Source organism: Castor canadensis, chromosome 12 (genome assembly GCF_047511655.1).
Source record: "Castor canadensis chromosome 12, mCasCan1.hap1v2, whole genome shotgun sequence".
NCBI classification, from domain to species: Eukaryota; Metazoa; Chordata; class Mammalia; order Rodentia; family Castoridae; genus Castor; species Castor canadensis.
In genome coordinates, this window is record NC_133397.1 from 96598786 (window position 1) to 96618024 (window position 19239).

Sequence of the window (19239 nt, forward strand, 5' to 3'; positions counted from 1 at the left end):
CATTTCCTTTATGGCTAAAGATATTGAACATATCTTCATGAATTTACTGGTCATTTGTGCAGCATGGTACTGGCATAAAACAGATATGTACACCAATGGAATAGAATAGAAGACCCAGAAATAACCTATACTGCTACAGCCATCTAAATTCTGACAAAGGAGCCAAAAGTTAAAAAGATAGAAGAAATGAAAAGATAGCCTTTTCAACAAATGGTACTGGAAAAAATGGATATCCACATTTGGAAGACTGAAACAAGACCCTGATCTTTCAACCTGTGCAAAAATCAGTTTTAAATGGATTGTAATGTAAGATGTAAAACTTTGAAACTGTTATAGGGAAAACATTTGGAAATACAATCATAGACAATTTTTTTCTGAATAGGACTCCAATTAGGAAATCAAAGCAAGAATTGACAAATGGAATTGTATCAAATTAAAAGGCTCTGCACATCAAAGGAAATAAGTACCAGAATCAGAGACATCCCACAGAATGGGAGAAAATCTTTGCTAGCTATTCAATGGATAAAGGATTAATATCTAGAATATATGGAGAGCTCCAAAAATTAAACACCAAAAGAACAAGTAATTCATTTAATAACTGGGCAAAAGAATTGGACAGTTCTCAGAAGAAATACAAATGGATTTCTTTGTTTTGAATTTTGTTTTTATATCAGGGTCTCATTTTTGTATTAGGATTATAAAAGTGGAAATTACCTCATCTTTTATATTTTCTGGAATAAATTATGTAGTTAGTGTTAATTTTTTAAGTATTTGGCTAGAGTTCTTATTAGAACTATCCGGCCCTAGAGGTTTGTTTTTTGAGACATTTTGTGTAATTGTCAAGTTTATATAGCATTTTCTTATGCCTTGGATGGCTTCAGTGTCTCTAGCAATAGCCCAGTTTCATTGCTCATGATATAGTTTGTTTTCTTTCTTTCTTTTCCTTTATCTTTTTTCTTTTTCTTTTTTACTCAAAGTTTGTCTTTTTCTTAGTTGATCTTTCAAAGGATCATCTCTTTATTTCATTCATTTTTTTCTAATTGTTTTTTATTTCCTTGCCTCTATTTGATCAAAGTTTTACATCCCCTTTTCTTGGTTATTGAGTTTTAAAACTTAGATTATTGGTTGGAGATGTTTTCTCCTTTTCTTTCTTTTTGTTTTGTTCTTCCTTCCTTCCTTTTAGGCTGACCTCCAACTCATAGTCCTTCTGCTTCCCTAATACTGGGATTACAGATGTGTACTGCTATGCCCAGCTACTTTCCTTTTTACTAATATATAAATGTAGTGGTATGTTCCTTTCCTACTTTAATTAGGTCACATAGATTTTTATATGTTGTATTTTTATTTACAATTTCCCTCAAAACTTCCTCTTTGACCTATGAGTTATTTAGAAATTTGGTGTAGATCTTTCTGTTCTGTTTTTCTAGTTTGTTTGTATGTATGGTTGAGGGTTTTTTTTTTTTTATGTCTAAGGATGTATTTTCTGTTGTTGGATGAAATAGTGCATAAATGTCAATTAGATCCTGGCACTTTTAAGTTTTGTCTACTTGTTCTATCAGTTGTTGAGACATGGCATTGAAGTCTTGCTATAATTATAAATTTATGTTTCTCGTATTAGTTCCATCTATTCTTGCCTCACATATTTGCCAGCTCTGTTGCTTGGTGCAATAGGGACTTTTATGTGTTCTTGGTGGATTGTCTTTTATCATTGTCTAATGTCCATCACTGGTCATTTTCTTTGTTTCCAAAGTCACTTTACCTGATACTAACCTAGCCAATTCTGTTTTTCTTTGATTCAAGTTCTTATGGTAAATATTTTTGTATCTTTTCACTTTTGTTATATTTGAAATGATATTTTGTGTACAGCAGATGGCTGGGTTATGTTTTAAAATCAACTTTGTTAAGCTTTGTGTTTTTAGGCCATTTATTTGTGGCCTGGTATTTGAAGTCAGGGCTTCATGCTTGTAAAGCAGGTACTCTACTGCTTGAGTCATACCTCTGTGTTTTTTATGACATTTACATTTTATTTACTTATCGACATGTTAAGACTTAAGGACAATTTAAATTGTCACTTTATTTTTTGGTTAGTTTCTCTTTTTTTGTGTGTTTTTAATTCCTTTGGTTATTTTCTGTTGTTTTACTTTCCAATTTCTTTTTTTTTAAGTTGTCGTGTCACTTTTTCTATAGAGCCTGTTCACTTTATTTTTAATTTTGTATATTATATTCCTAGTGTTAAAATTTTCATTTGGTTCTATATTTTCTTTGTCAAAACTCTTGTATTTCTTTGGGATTTACTAAATGTGTGTATAATTGCTCATTTCATCAAGGCTGCTTCTCAGTCTTAGATAATTCTAAATTTTGTTATATTGGTATTGGCAGGTATTGTCTTTTTTCATTTAGTTTGATAGCTTCCTGAGTCTTGGCATACTGAGTACTTTTAGATTAAATAGTAGGCATTTTGGGTAAGAATTTGTTTCATTGCCCTCAGGTGAAACCTCAGCAATAAGAAATAAACATTTTGTGGTTTTTTTTCTTCCCCCTCTTCAGTGAAAGAGAAATATATTTTAAAAATCCAAAACTGTTGTTCCTTTAAAAGTAGTATTTTTTTTTTTTGTGGTACTGGTGATTAAACCCAGTACCTCACACTTGCTTGTCAAGCACTCAGCTAGTCCTTTTGCTTTTATTTGTTTTTCAGATAGGGTCTTGCACTAAAGTTGCCCAAGCTGGCCTCGAACTGTGATCCTCCTGTGTCCACTTCCATGTAGGTACATTAACAGGCATGTGCAACTATATGTGACCTGGAGATTATTTTAAAAACAAAAAAGAGAGTAAGATTTCTTAATCTTGTCATTTTATCATAATCACTATAAGAACCTTGAAATATTTCTATACATTTTAATCCGAGGTTTTAAAATTCATGCATTATTTCCCCTAATGATACAAAAACCTTACTGACAATACATTTTAATTAGATTTCATTGCTTGTGCCACTTACAACCCAATCATTTGACCTTTGGTACCCACAAAATCTCAATACACCTGTTCCTAATTTTAGGTGTATAAATAGAAAAACTAAATATTGTTATCCACGTTAAGGGATCAGTACTGAACTGGAAACCAGTTGTTAACAAATCCTCATGCAGATAGAGGAAACCATTAAAACTCAGTGACATGAGGTAGAAGAATTGGGTCATAACAAAAAAAAATTTCAAATTACTTCTAATTCTGGCTTACACATTCTCATCAGCAGCAGTTTAAATGATTTCTTTTCTTTTTATGGTACTGGCGTGTGAACTCGGGGCTTCATGCTTGCTAGATGGGCACTCTGCCACTTGAGCTACTCTGCCAGCCCTGTTTTGCATCAGGTTTTGTCAAGACAGGATCTCAAGAACTATTTGTTTCGGGCTGGCTTCAAACCACGGTCCTCATCTCTGCCTCGGAATAGCTAGGATTAAAGCATGAGCCACCAGAACCTGGCTTTTTCATTTGGTTCTTAATAGATATTAGAATACCACTAGATCCTTTGGTATTTTAGAGATTGTTCAATGCCGTTATTTGTGTTTTGCCCATTTCCTTGTTTCAGATTATTCTCCATGAGAATTCACCATGTTTCTAACCCATTATCTTATTCTTTTGAAATTGTTAAAAGTTTTTCAGTCACTGAGGACGTTTATCATCAGAAATGGTGAGGCTCTGGATGGTCAGTTCATAGCAAACACAGTAAAATGCAATTGAGAACCTGGTTGTCAGTGATGGTGGAGCAGTGCTGAACTCAGAGTAGGCAGTTCACCTCCATTCCTTTGATACATCTCTGTGCCAGAAATACAGCATGGTCTTGGGCTCTTCTATGTTTTAGAAAAAATATACTTAAATAGTTTTTTAAAGTTGACTATACAATTATCATTTTCCAATATTGCATATTTTCAACTCCATTTTATTTTTTAATTAACAAAAAATTTACTTTTAGTTCAAATATTTGATTATAGTATTTAAAATAAATGTCTCTGAACACAAATAAATATACTAAGATTGTATATCTTTTTCACAGCATTCAACTCTGACATCAACATTGAGGAGGCTGGGTGAAGACATATTTAAAGGAGTGGTAATTAAAGGAATTCTGGATAATTCTTTAGAACACTCTGGGGAGAATAAACCAAAGACAGCTGCTTTCTTTAAAAGTTCCAATTTGCCATTGAGATTTTTATCAACCTTAATTGTTCTCAGAACAGTCACTCAAGGTAAGCTTTCAAGTATGCTTCTAGAACAATTTTTTGGCAAACAGCTATGATAAAATACTATGTAAGGCAATTCCTTTATAGTTAAGTAAGTATTATATTTTCATAATGAGATTTTGAGTTATTTTATGATGATGGTACATTTAAAAAAAAAGCTTGTTTTATTTGCTGAATTTGAGAAAATGATGTCTTTAGTTTAGAGGAGGCAGAGATGGGAGGATCACAATTTGAGGCTAGCACTGGCCAAAAAAGAGTTAGTAAAACCCTATCTCAAAAAAACAAGCTGTGTATGGTGGTATGTGCCTATAATTCCAGCTACTGAGGAGGCTGAAGTAGGAGAATTAGATCCAAGCCTGGTCTTGGGGAAAAAATGCAAGAACCAATTTGAAAAATAAACTAAAGCAAAAAGGGCCTGGGGTGTGGCTCAAGTGAAACGCAAGGCCTTGAAATGCAGTACCACAAAAAAAAAAATCTTCAGATTGTTGCCTTCTCGCAGAAGCCTTTGTTGATTATCTTAGATCATGTTTTTAATAGTCTTTGTTTACAACTATCATTGCATTTGCCACATAAACTGAAATTGCTAGTTATTATTTTTGCTAGAGAACTGCTTAGCAAACTATAGCCCTATGGGCCATATCTGGCCACCATCTATTTAATTAATAAAATTTTCACCCGTGCTCATTTGTTACATATAGTCTATGATTCTTTTCCCTACAACAACAGGATTGAGTATTTGGCAACAGAGAATATATGGCCTCCAATGCCTATAAAAATTAATATTTGGCCCTTTATAGAGTGCTGCATTTGTCTGTAAGTTCACTGAGGAAAAAACTTGTCTTGTTTACTGTTGTTGTCCTCCTGCACTTATCAGAGTGGTTGGTATATAAGAATAAATAAAGGAATTAATTAAAATTCATACTTCAATCAAAGTTGGAGCATTAAACAAAGTTGAAAAATAACAAAAAGTTGAATCATTAATACGTATTTTAATATTAATATGTATTTAATATGTAACTAACAAGTTATCCTTCTGGATTATTAAATATGAGCATTTGTTAAAGTGAGTCATGCCAGTGTAGTACCATCTTTGTGTCTTCCCTATTTGCTAAATTTAGAATTGTTTAAATTTAGAATTGTTTTAAGTGTGAAGTGACAATAACTTGACTACTTCCTCTGCAGTATGCTTTGTTTAGTTACTGCTGATGGTATGAAATTGATGGGAGAAAATTTTATTTGTAAAACAGATGGTGAAAAAACCCAGAAAAATCCTGTTTGCCTTCTTAGCCATTTTGCTGCTTTATTGTTGTGGTTCTCAAAATTGTAATGTATGCCGTGTGGTAACTGTTAGAAAGATCATTTATGAAAAGGTACTATTGGCCCATAATAAAGCTCACCACAGGACCGTCTTGTAAACCAACATAGAGTATTAGAAGACAGATTCTAGCCACACATTAAAACTATACATATTCAGCCAGGCATGGTGGTCCATGCCTGTAATCCCAGCTAGTTGGGAGGCAGAGGCAGGAGTATTGAGTTCAAGGCCAGCCCAGGGAAAGTTAACTAGTCTCCATCTCAAAAACAAAATGCAAATAAAAGGGCTGGGTTTGTGACTCAAGTGGTAAGTATACTTTCCTAGTCTGAGTAAATCCTGGGGTTCAGTCCCCAGTACTGCAAATAAAACAACAAAAACAACAAAAAATGCTCACCAGAGATCATTTAATTAAGAAAACTATTCAGCATCATATATCAACATATATCATCATTTAACAAAATGTGTTATTCATTCTTGATAAGCTCTAAAATAGGCAAAAATGCAATAAGGGATATTTATTTGAAATGGAGAAATAAAACAAGAGGGAATAAGATGCTGTCACCCTTTTTGTGCAGTACAGTATTGGGCATGCTGAGCATCTATGGAGAGCCATGTAAAAAGTTAAGTATGAATATTGAAAAGGGTTGAGAAAAGTATTGATTTGTGGATGTTTATGTATAAAACTTAAAACAACCAATAAAAGAGGTATAGTGAATATATCAACCAAGGATATGATAAGCACTTAATTAATTAAGTGACAGAACTTGTCCAGTTAGATGACCCAACTATATGCTTCCTACATGAAGTTCATTTCAAATATAAAGACACAGATTAATTGAATATGAAAAGTAGAAGAGAAAAATCAGTGAAAACAAACTTTCATTGAGATTGATATATTGGTAAGTGTTTAAACCAAGTGGAGTAGAAAGAAAGAAGACAAAAATTATCGGTAACAGAAGTGAAAGGGTGATCAATAGTGATTTTGAAGGCATTCAAAAGAAAATGAAGGAATGTTCTAGATAATTTATAGCCAATAAATTTAACAATCTAGAGGAAATAGGCACATTACTTAAAAGATACAAATACCAAATCTCATAATCTGGTTATAGAAATTGAATTTGTAGTTACAAGTTTCCTTCCAGGAAAATTATGGGCTCACATGTTTTCAGTAGTTAATTCTACATGTAAGAGACAAAAGATATTAAAAAATGTACACCAAGAACTATAAAATACTGCTGAGCAAAATTAAAGATGATCCAAATAAATGGACAGACATACCTCTTTCTTAGGACAGAAGGTTAAGTATTGTTAAGGTGTCAGTTCTCTCCAAATTGATCTGTAGGTTTAAAGCAACCAAAATCACATAGAGGCTGGGTGTAGTAGCTCTCTGCCTGTAATCCTAGCTATTCTGGAGGTGGAGATAGGTATGTGGTCCAATGCCTATGATGGGCAAAAAACACACTGATAGAAAGCTGAACTCCCTAGAGTTCAGTTCTGAGAGTAAAGTCTACTGCATGCAGCCAGGTGGCACCTGACAAAATGTCCCCAACAGAGAAGGAAAGATCTTGAACCTTAAAAGCATACAGCTGGGTGTGGTGGACCATCTGTAATCCCAGCTACTCAGGAGGTTGAGGTAGGAGGATTGCAATTTGAGGCTAGCTCAGGCAAAAGTTGTGTGATACCCTCTCTAAAAAATAACTAAAAAAGCAAAAAATGTCTGGGCATGATGGTTTGTGCCTGTAATCCCATCCACTTGAGAGGTAGAGGTTGGAAGAATTGCTGTGCAGGGCCCCCCAGGCAAAAAGTTAGCCAGACCCCATCTCACCCAGTAAGTTGGGTGTGGTGATCACATATGAATAGAAAAAAATACATATAAAGATGTTTGGCATCATTACTCTGGAAAAATCTCAAACTTAAACCATACGCATCAATATAACTAAGCTTTAACACTAACTATGCTAAATATTTGTGAGAATGTTCAAAAGCCCTGGATCTCTTAACTCACTGCCTATAGGTATGTGAAATGATGTGAATACCTTAGAGAACAGTTTGACAGTTTCTTGAAAACTACACATACATCTTTTTGAGGATTGAGGGGTGAAATAGGGTCTTTTACGTAACCCAGACTGACCTCGAGCTCACTGTGTACCCCCAGGCTGGCCTCAAACTCTTGATCCTCCTGCCTCAGTCTCCTGAGTGCTGGGATTACAGGCATGTACCACCACACCCAGCTAAACATACATGTTACTACATGATCATTCTACTCCTCTGCATTTCGCCAAGAGAAATGAAGCATGTGCATATACAAAGAGTTATTCATATTTTTTTTGTAACCACTTTATTTTTTATTTTTATGTATGGGGAGCAGGGTTCATTATGATATTTCCCCATATGCTTACAATATACCTTGGTTAGGTTCATCCCCATCATCATTCTTCCTCATCCCCTTCTGCCTATACTTAAAATGATTTCAATATTCTTTTTTCTGGGTTTTTTTTTTTTTTTTTTTTTGGCAAAAGTGGAGTTTGAATTCAGGGCTTCACGTTTGTGAGGCTGTTGCTCTTACTATATGAGCCACTCTGCCAGCCCCAGTGTTCTTTTTAAAGTACATCGACCATATTCACCCTACTTTACTCTTTCCATTCACCCTTCCCCTTGTACTCACCTCTTAACAGGACCTGTTTTACATTCCATTCCTTCATCATCTAACTGTATATTCGTTGTTCAAATGGATTGTATCATGGTATTTCACCTGTGAATGTATTGTACATTAATCAGTCTAAGCCCCTTGACTACTCTTCCTTACTCTGTTTCCCCAATCCCTGTTATTCAACAGCTTTCAGTTAGTTTCATTATGCTTTTTTCCTTTGCATATGCAATGTATTTCAATATTACTCACTTTCTATTATTCTCCTATCCTCTCCCTAATCCCTTTAAACAGTCCCACTATTACACACACACACACACACACACACACACACACACACAGAGTCTTGCTATTGCATATATATATAAAATCATGTTTGTATTGTGTATACATTTATCTTTTGAGTCTATCTTCCACATATGAGAGAAAACATAGAATCTTTGTCTTTCTCTTTTTAATTATTCATTTATTCACATGTGCATACATTGTTTGGGACTTTCTCCCTCCTGCCCCACCCTCCCCCCCCCCCAATTCCAGGCAGAACCTGTTCTGCCCTTATCTCTAATTTTGTTGAAGAGAGCATATAAACAATAATAAGGACAAAGCATTTTTGCTAGTTGAGATAAAGATAACTATACAGGGAGATTCCTAGCATTGCTTCCATATACATATGTGTTACATTCTAAGTTGATTCTATTCTAACTGACCTTTTCACTAGTTCCTGATCCTCTTCTCCTGTTGACCTCTGTCACTTTAAGTTTTCTGCATTAGTTCCTCTGCAGTGGGGACATCAAACACGTTCATGTTTTGGGTTTCTTACCTATCCCCATACCTCCCTTGTGTGCTCTCCCCTTATCATGTGACCCAAGTCCAACCACATTGCTGTATTTGCCCTAGATCTAAAGTGCGCATATGAGGGAGAACATATGATTTTTGGTCTTCTGAGCCTGGCTAACCTTGCTCAGGATGATTTTCTCCAGTTCCATCCATTTACTTGCAAATGATAAGATTTCATTCTTCTTCATGGCTGAGTAAAATTCCACTGTGTATAAATACCACATTTTCTTAATCCATTCATCAGTGGTGGGGCATCTTGGTTGTTTCCATAACTTGGCTGTTGTGAGTAGCGCTGCAATAAACATGGGTTCACAGGTGCCTCTGGAGTAACCTGTGTTGCAATCCTTCGGTTATACCCCCAGAAGTGGTACTGCTGCATCATATGGCAGATCTATGTTTAGATTTTTAAGAAGCCTCCAGATTTTTTTCCAGAGTGGTTGCACCAGCTTGAATTCCCACCAGCAGTGGATTAGGGTTCCTTTTTCTCCACATCCTCGCCAACACCTGTTTTTGGTGGTGTTTTTGATAATGGGTCTTCTAACAGGGGTGAGGTGGAATCTTAGTGTGGTTTTGATTTGCATTTCCTTTATGGCCAGTGTTGTTGAGCATTTTTTCATGTGTTTTTTTGGCCATTTGAATTTCTTCTTTTGAGAAAGTTCTGTTTAGTTCAGTTGCCCATTTCTTAATTGGTTCATTGATTTTGGGAGAGTTTAGTTTCTTAAGTTCCCTGTATATTCTGGTTATCAGTCCTTTGTCTGATGTATAGCTAGCAAATATTTTCTCCCACTCTGTGGGTGGTCTCTTCAGTTTAGAGACCATTTCTTTTGTTGAGCAGAAGCTTTTCAGTTTTATGAAGTTCCATTTATCTACGCTATCTCTTAGTTGCTGAGCTGCTGGGGTTCTATTGAGGAAGCCCTTGCCTATACCTATTACTTCCAGAGTGTTTCCTGCTCTTTCCTGTACTAACTTCAGAGTTTCAGGTCTGATATTAAGGTCCTTGATCCATTTTGGGTTGCTACTAGTATAGGGTGATAAACATGGATCTAGTTTCAGTTTCTTGCAGATGGATAACCACTTTTCCCAACAACATTTGTTGAAGAGGCTGTCTTTTCTCCATCGTCTGTTTTTGGCGCCTCTGTCAAAAATAAGGTGGGCATAGTTGTGTGGATGCATATCTGGATCCTCTATTCTGTTCCACTGGTCTTCATGTCTGTTTTTGTGCCAGTACCATGCTGTTTTTATTGCTATTGCTTTGTAATATAGTTTGAAATTGGGTATTGTGATACCTCCAAGCATTGCTCTTTTTGCTGAGTATTGCCTTGGCTGTTTGCGGTCTCTTGTATTTCCAAATGAACTTTAGGGTAGATTTTTCAATCTCTGCGATGAATGTCATTGGGATTTTGATGGGAATTTCATTAAACATGTAGATTGCTTTTGGTAGTATAGGCATTTTTACTATGTTGATTCTACCAATCGATGAGCGTGGGAGATCTCTCCACCTTCTGTAATTTTCCTCGAGCTCATTCTTCAGAGGTTTGTAGTTCTTCTTGTAGAGGTCATTCACATCCTTTGTTAAGTTTACTCCTACGTATTTAATTTTTTTGAGGCTATTGTAAATGGAATTGTTTCCATATATTCTTTCTCAGTTTGTTCGTTATTCGTCTATAGAAAAACTAATGAGTTTTGTAAGTTAATTTTGTATCCTGCCACCTTGCTGTAGCTGTTTATGGTATCTAGGAGTTTGTGGGTAGAGTTTTTTGGGTCTTTAAGGTATAGGATCATATCGTCTGCAAATAGGGATATTTTGACAGTTTCTTTACCTATTTGTATTCCTTTTATTTCTTCTTCTTGCCTAATTGCTCTGGCTAGGAATTCCAGTACTATGTTGAATAGGAGTGGGGATAGTGGGGACCCTTGTCTCGTTCCTGATTTTAGGGGAAATAGTTTCAGTTTTTCACCATTAAATATGATATTGGCTATAGGTTTGTCTTATATAGCCTTTACAATGTTGAGGTACATACCTTCTATTCCTAGTTTTCTTAGGGCTTTTATCATGAAGTGGTGTTGGATCTTGTTGAAGGCTTTTTCTGCATCTATTGAGATGATCAAGTGGTTTTTGTCTTTGCTTCTATTGGTGTGCTATATTACATTTATAGATTTGCATATGTTGAACCACCCCTGCATTCCTGGGATGAAGCCAACTTGGTCATGGTGGATGATCTTTCTGATATGTTGTGAATTTGGTTTGCCATTTTTTTATTGAGGATTTTTGCATTGATGTTCATTAAGGAGATTGGCCTATCATTCTCCTTTTTGGAGGTGTCTTTGTCTGGTTTTAGGATGAGTGTAATATTGGCTTCATAAAATGAGTTAGGCAGTGTTCCTTCCCTTTCTATTTCGTGGAACAGTTTAAGGAGGGTTGGTATTAGTTCTTCTTTAAAGGTCTGATAGAATTCAGCAGAGAATCCATCAGGTCCTGGACTTTTCTTTTTTGAGAGACTCTTTATTACTGCTTCAATTTCATTACATGTTACAGCTCTGTTTAGGTGGTTAATATCCTCTTGGTTTTAGATGGTCATAAAAATCTAGAAATTTATCCATTTCTTCAAGATTTTCAAATTTATTGGAATATAGGTTCTCAAAGTAGTCTCTGATTATTTCCTGGATTTCTGTGGTGTTCGTTGTTATCTTCCCTTTTGCATTTCTGATTTTACTGATTTGGGTTTTTTCTTTCCTCATTTTAGTTAGGTTTGCCAGGGGTCTGTCAATCTTACTTATTTTTTCAAAAAACCAACTTTTTGTTTCATTGATTCTTGGTATGTTTTGTTTTTGTTGTTTCTATTTCATTGATTTTTGGCCCTTATTTTTATTATTTCTCTCCTTCTGCTTGTTTTGGGATTTGCTTGTTTTTGTTTTTCTAGGAATTTGAGATGAAGCATTAGGTCATTGATTTGAGATCTTTCTTTCCTTTTAAAATATGCACTCATTGCTATAAACTTTCGTCTTAGGACTGTCAATCTTTGTCTTTCCGAACCTAGTTTACTTCAGTTAACATAATGATCTCCAGTTCCATTTACCTGAAAATGGTATAATTTCATTCTTCTTTATGGCTGAATAATATTCCATTGTGTGTATATACATATATGTGTGTATGTATATATATGCATGTGTATATATATGTATATATATACACATATGCATGTGTGTATAGATATTCTTTATCCATTCATCAGTTGTAGGGCATCTGGGCTCTTTCCATAGTTTGGCTATTGTGAAACGTGCTGCAATAAACATGAGTGTGCAAATGGTATTATGATACCAACAGCATTGCTGCTTTTGCTCTCTGTTGCTTGTAGAGCTTTAGATCTTTTGTTCTTCCAAGTGAACTTTAGGGTTGATTTTTCTATCTCTGTGAAGAATGTCATTGGAATTTTGATGGGTATTATATTGAACATATAGATTGTTTTGGTACTATAACCATTTTCACAGTATTAATTCTGCTGATTCATGAGCGTGAGAGGTCTTTTCATCTGCTGATGTTTCTTCACTTTCTTTCTTCTGTGATTTATAGTTTTCATTGTAGAGGTCTTTCACTTCCCTTGTTAAATTTATTCCTAGGATTTTTTTGGGGGGGTATTATAAATGGAATTCTGCTACTGATTTTTGTGTATTGACTTTGTATCCTGCTGCTTTGCTGAAAGCGTTCATGATGTCTGAAGGTTTCTTGGTGAAGTTTTTAGAGTCTTTTGGTATAAAATCTTATCATCTGCAGATAGGGATAATTTTACTTCTTCCTTCCAGAATTGAATTCCTTTTATTTCTTCCTCCTATATTATTGCTCTGGCTAAGAATCCAAAATTATGTTGAATGAGAGTGGGGAGAGTGGACACCCTTGTCTCCTTGACTTCTGAGGAAATAGTTTCAGTTTTTCCCCATTTAATATGATGTTGGCAGTAGGTTTATTGTATATAGCTTTTATTATGTTGAAGTACCTTCCTTCTTCTACTTTCTCCAGAGCTTTTATCATGAAAGGATGTTGAAATTTGTCAAAGCCTTTTTCTACATCTGTTGAGATGATCATGTGATTTTTGTCCTTGCTTCTGTTTATTTGCTGTATTTCATTTAATGATTTGAGTATGTTGAACCATCCCTGCATCCCTGGAATGAAACCAATTTGATCATAGTGTATTATCTTTTTGATGTGTTGTTGAATTCTGTTTCCCAGTATTTTATTGAGAAATTTTGCATCTATGTTCATTAATGAAATTGGCCTATAATTCTCTTTTTGAGCAACTTTATTTTTAAAAATATGTGTATTATGTAATATAGAATTGCAAATAAAGCCACAGTGACATATCACGTCACACCTATTAGAGTGATTCCTATTAAAAGATGAAAGGTGAGTCTTTTCCCTCCGTTTTGTCATATTGGCTGAGGGTTTGTTGATCTTATTAATCTTTTCAAAGAACAAACTTTTTGTTTCATTAATTCTTTGTATAGTTTTTTTGGTCTCGATCTCATTGCTCTTTGCTCTGATCCTTATTATTTCTCTCCATCTGCTGGGTTTGGGTTTGGTTTGTTCTTGTTTTTCTAGAAACTTAAGATGCTTCATTAGGTTGAGAAGTCTCTCTTTTTAATGTAGGCATTTATAGCTATAAACTTTCCCCCTAGCCTGGACTTTGCTGTGTCCCACAGATTCTGGTAGATTGTATTTAGAATTTAGGAACTTTTTGATTTCTCCCCTTACTTCTTTGGTCACCCACTGGTCGTTCAGCAGTGTGTTGTTCAGTTTCCATGTGTTAGAGTATTTTCTGTGGTTTCTTCAGAGTTGAGGTCTAGTTTTATTCCATTGTGATCTGATATGATATCGGGGGTTATTTCAGTTTTCTTGAATTTGTTGAGATTTGCTTTATGTCCTAAAATACAATCTGTTTTGGAGAAAGTTCCATGAGCTGCTGAAAAGAATATGTATTACCTGGTTGTTGGGTGAAATACTCTGTAGATATCCATTATGTCGATTTGGCCTAACATATGCAGAAGCTCTGAAGTTTCTTTATTGCTCTTTTTTCTGGATGACCTCTCTATTAGTGACAGTGGGATGTTCAGGTCTCCCACTGTCACTGTTTTAGGGTCTGTCTGTGCTCTAAGGTCCATTAGAGTTGTTGTTTTTTTTTTAATGTAGATGGGTACCCCTATGTTTGGTGCATCTATGTTAAGAATTGATTTTTCCTCTTGATGAATTGTTCCTTTAATTAATATGAAGTGGTCTTCATTATCTCTAACAGATTTTAGTCAGATTTTTAGTCTTTAGTAGATATCTACTTTGTTAGATAAAAGGATAGGTACTCCTGCTTGTTTATGGAGTCCATCTGCTTGGAAAACCTTTTTCAACCATTTGACTCTAAGCCAGTGTTTATTTTTTTCGGTGACATGAGTCTCTTGTAAGCAACTAATAGTTGGGTCTTCTTTTTTATCCCAGTTTGCTATTCTGTGTCTTTTGATTAGCGCGTTGAGGCCATTTACAGTCAGTGTTAATATCATTTATTCTTATACTTTACCTCTTCCTTGTTTACTGGTGTGCCTTGTCTAAAGGGTTTATTCTTTCTTGCATCCTCCTGTCTCACTCTAGTTTCTCCTCTGTGTAAGACTCCTTTCAGTATTTTCTGCAGTACTGACATGGTAGTTGTGAATTCCTTTAGTTTTTCTTTGTTGTGAAAGGTTTTCACTTCTCTTTCAATTAGGAAGGATAGTTTTGTGAGAAAGACTTGTTTAGGTTGACAGTTGTTTTCTTTCAGGGCCTGAAATATGTCTTTCCATGACCTTCTTGTGCGTAGAGTTTGTGTTAAGAAATCTGTTATTTTAATGGATTTGCCTTTGTATGTGACTTGTCTTTTCTCTTTTGCAGCTTTCAGTATTCTTTCTTTGTTCTGTATGTTTGAATCTTTTGATTATGATATCCCTGAGGAATATTTCTTTTTTGGTCCTAATAGTTTGTTGTTCTGTAAGCTTCCTGCACCTGGATGACTCTCTCTTTCTGGAGGTTAGGGAAGTTTTCAGCTATTATTGTATTGTATAGGTCATCTGTGCCTTTAGTTTGTATCTCTTCTTCTATACCCATGATTCATAAGTTTGGTCTTTTCATGGTGTCCCAGATGTCTTGCATTTTCTGTTCGTATTTTCTTAGCATTTTTTCATGACCTTTTACTGTTTGATCTAATTCTTTTAGTTTGTCTTCTGTTTCAGATACTCTATTTTCAACTTGCTCCACTCTGTTCACTAAGATTTTGATTGAGATTTTTATTTAGGATATTGAGCTGTTTATTTCAGATTGATCACTTTTCAGGATTTCCATATCTTTATTGATTTCATCTTTCATATCCTGTGTAGTCTTCTTAATTTCATTCATCTGTTTGTGTTCTCTTTGAGCTCATTTAATTGTTTATTCACATCCTTTTCAAGATGAAACACTAGATTTGTGTCTCTTCTTTGAGCTCATTAATGATTCTTACTATTTTTTGGAATTCAATATTTGATATTTCTTCCTCTATGCAGGTGTTTAAATCCTTAGTGGTGGAGTTGGCCTTTGATGGAGAACTGTTGTCTTTCTGTTTCATGTTTCTGTGTTGAGATTTACACATCTGGAGTTGGTTTTGGTTCAGGGTTTCAATCCCTTGTGCCTCTGTGGTTGGGGTTTTGTGCTTTTTCTCCTAGGGTTCTAGCAGGTTTCCTCAGAGAGAGGCATGCTGAAAACCTTACACTGCACCAGGGCAAAGTTCTTGTTGTGGTACAGATTACTGCTCTCCTCCCCTCAGTGGTAGAGCTGAGTTCCGCCTTGTTGGGGGTGGTGGGAGGGAAGCAGGAACTCTCCTGCAGTTGGGTATGGAGGGGAGCCCTGGGCCTCTGTGCACCTTGGTGAAGCAGGCTTCCTGGTGCCACCTGCAGAGTAGCAGGTTACAGCTTTTCTCCCCTCACTGGGGGAGCTGGAATACCTGCTCTTTGATAGGGAAGCAGGGACTCTCCTGCAGGCAGGTGGGTACAGTGGAGAGCACTCAGTCTCTGTGCACCATGGGGAAGCAGGACTCCTGGTGCCCAAAGAGTAGCAGGTTACAGTTTAGTTGAGGAACTGGGGTTCCTACTCTTAAATAGGGGAGTGGGGACTCTTCTGTAGGCAGGCATAGTGGGGAGTGCTGGGCCTCTGAATTACTTGGGGTTTATCTTCTCTTAAAAAAAATTCTAGTTAACTTCATATAACTTGCAATTTTCACTCAATAGTACGCTTGCAATTTATTTATGTTGGCATAATATTTAGTGAATTTTAAGCTTTCTATGGTAAGTAGTAATGAACAAATATTCCAACCAGAGTTCACATGAAATCCCTTGCTCATCTGTCACTTTGTGGCTATTTCATTCATTTTTCTTATGAATTTTTTTCAGTTTCTAAGTTATTTTAATTTAAAAATATTTAAATTTCTTTTCTGCCAGGTATGCTTCCTTTATAGGATCAATTTAGGCATTTGTGTATCCTGTAGCCTTTTCAGAATGTCTCCATGAGAAGATAGACAACTTCCAATAGGCTTTAGATTTTGTTGTTGTTGTTATTGTTAGATTTTTTTTTTCCAGTACTGGGGATCATACTCAGAGCCTTATGCATGCTAGGCAAACATCAAAGCACTGAGTTACATCCCCAGCCCTTGTTGGATATTTCTGAAAGGTGTTTATACTTTAAAATATAATTTTAGCTTTAGGATATGGAATGGAAGTTGAAAAATCAAGACTAAGCAATTACTTGATTTTATCACCTTAAGAAGCACATCTATTTTATCTTTCATTTCAGTACATGAATATACAATACTATTCCTTTATTTTGAAAACTTGCTTGTTTAGGTGTCCATTTTAATTGTGAAAATAGATTAACATTTTTTACTAAGACATAGCTAAGAAACTACTCAAACTCATTTATAAATATGTCTTAAGTTTATTTTAAAAATTAATGAATTAGAGGGCTGGGAATGGAGCTTAGTGGTACAGTGCTTACCTAACATATGCAGGGCCCTGAGTTCAATCTCTAGCACTGCAAACAAACAAACAAAACTAGGAGAATCACAGTGTACAGGTATCAGTATATAGTTAATCTTGTCATATGATATATTAATAAGTGAAGTAATTTGTATCAAATACAATAGGTGGCTCTATGATAAAATTTTCATTCTTGTAAAAGAATTGAATTCAGGAATCATCTATACTCTTTTATTTACATTGTTGCTTTTTAAAAAAATTTAAATAAGGTCTGGTGGAGTGGCTCAAATGGTAGAGCTCCGGTCTAACAAGCACAAGGCCCTGAGCTCAAATCTCAGTACCGCCCCCCCACACCCCAAAAAATCTAAATAAGACAAGTCCAGCAATTTCTCTTAACTTAGTATACATTTGTTTGCAATGTTTATTTTTAACTGCAGAATTAAGTACAGTGATATTAGTGTTCCTTGGACTAAATTCTACCGAAAATAAAGAGTTCACTATAAGTGGATCTAGAGGCACAGATCTTAATTTCTCAAAATTCTTTCAGATATATTTTAATTTCACACAATAGCTAGGAGTTTGTTTTCCTTAAGATTTAAGTTGTTAATATTTTCAGTATTTCAAAACACTCTTAAGCTTTCTTTAACCAGAAATATTAATAGAAAAAGTAATGCAGTATTGCATGAACTGTTTTTTATTCCTTTGAATAGTATTTTGAGAGGAGAGTTTTAGAAAACAAATATTACATATTTAAAACCACAGTGCAAAAAAATGGTTGTAAGAGTAGTGACTTGGGTTATTATTTGACATATCAAAGTGTAATAATGTAAGTACCTAATGCCTTATTCACATCAATTCTAGTTAAATTAGTGGTTCTCAGTAATCTGTGGAACATCTGTAAGAGAGTTACAAGGAGTTTGATCCAGCAGGTGCCATTATAGTGCTGCCCTTGGTAAAATCTTGCCACCATTGACAGATGTGTCACAAAAAGTTATACACTGGCACATATCCAATCTATTGAAGTTGTCTTTGGGCTAATATTCGCTCTTTAGTAGGAATCACATCCTTACTTAAAACTTATTTAGGGGTTGGAGCCTTACCTCAGGTGGAATGCCTGCCTAGCAAGCATGAACCCTGAGTTTAAACCCTAGTACCAACCCCCCAAAAATAAACATAAAAATCTAGCAAGTTTTTGCCAAGTTACATTTTAAAACAGGTAAACATTTAGAAAGCAACCATAACAAAAAATACAACTTGAGAAGCTATTCTAAAGATAGAAATACTAATGCTGTTTAAATTTTTGGAAGCTTGTAGTAATCAAATACAAAAAATAAACACTACTGTGGTATTTAATATTAATCATCAGTTTTCTTTCTTGATATAAAAAATTGACTGGAAGTGAGGCTTAGTGGTAGAGCACTTGCCTAGCATAGGTGAAGCCCGGGGTTTAATTTCCAGTATCACAAAAAAATAAATATTCACTGTAAGAAAGCAATGGGTCTATTTATTATTTTAGTGCTAAAATATGAAAATTCCCTATCATCATGTAATACTTGTTTTCTCCCCTTCCCCATTGCAGTCCTTAACCAATTAGATAGGGGGAAAATAATCTAAATTTAGCCTGTTGATATCGTGTCATTTAATTTTTGTGTCTTTTGGTTTCATTAATGTGTTGCTCACTTTTTATCTAGTTTCTGGTTACCAACTTGACTACTGATCATAGGTGATTTTATGTTGTTTTTCAGCTGATTACCTGGCTCAGGCATTTGATTCTCTTTGTTTGGACTTGAAGACAGATGAAGGAAAATCCTTGTTTTTGAACTATCAAGCTGTTCCAGTAATATTAGGTCATCTGAGAATATCCAGTAAGGGCCTCTTATCCAATGTCATTGATAGTTTGCTTCAGATGACAGTAGAATCTAGTAAGTTTTTTATTTAATTTATATATGTAAAGAAATGAAAGTGGAATGATTTTCCTACCTTCTAGTCTGAATGTGTAACTCCACATAGTAAAACTATAGCATTTTTAAACTTAAATGTTTAAAATATTTAGACAGTTGTATGACTGAGTCATTAGTAACATCACTCTAAATTAAAAATCTAACCCTTTGTCCAGATTTTCAGTAACTTATAACAGTTTCCAGTAGTCATCTGTTATGTGGGCACACTGCAAATGTTACATATTTGAA

The 19239-nt window shown here is 35.0% G+C and overlaps 1 protein-coding gene across 7 annotated transcripts in view; it reads left to right on the plus strand.

Moving 5' to 3' along the window:
- The window catches only part of Ccdc138 (coiled-coil domain containing 138), a 91083-nt gene that overhangs the window by 55674 nt on the left and 16170 nt on the right, over positions 1–19239 (plus strand). For 6 of the 7 annotated variants that reach the window (XM_074050553.1, XM_074050548.1, XM_074050547.1 and 3 more), the window contains 2 exons: positions 4049–4241; positions 18796–18972. In XM_074050553.1, the coding sequence (XP_073906654.1) occupies positions 4049–4241; positions 18796–18972 (370 nt within the window). The remainder of the gene's footprint in view (positions 1–4048; positions 4242–18795; positions 18973–19239) is intronic. The other variant, XM_074050550.1, reaches the window with a different exon arrangement.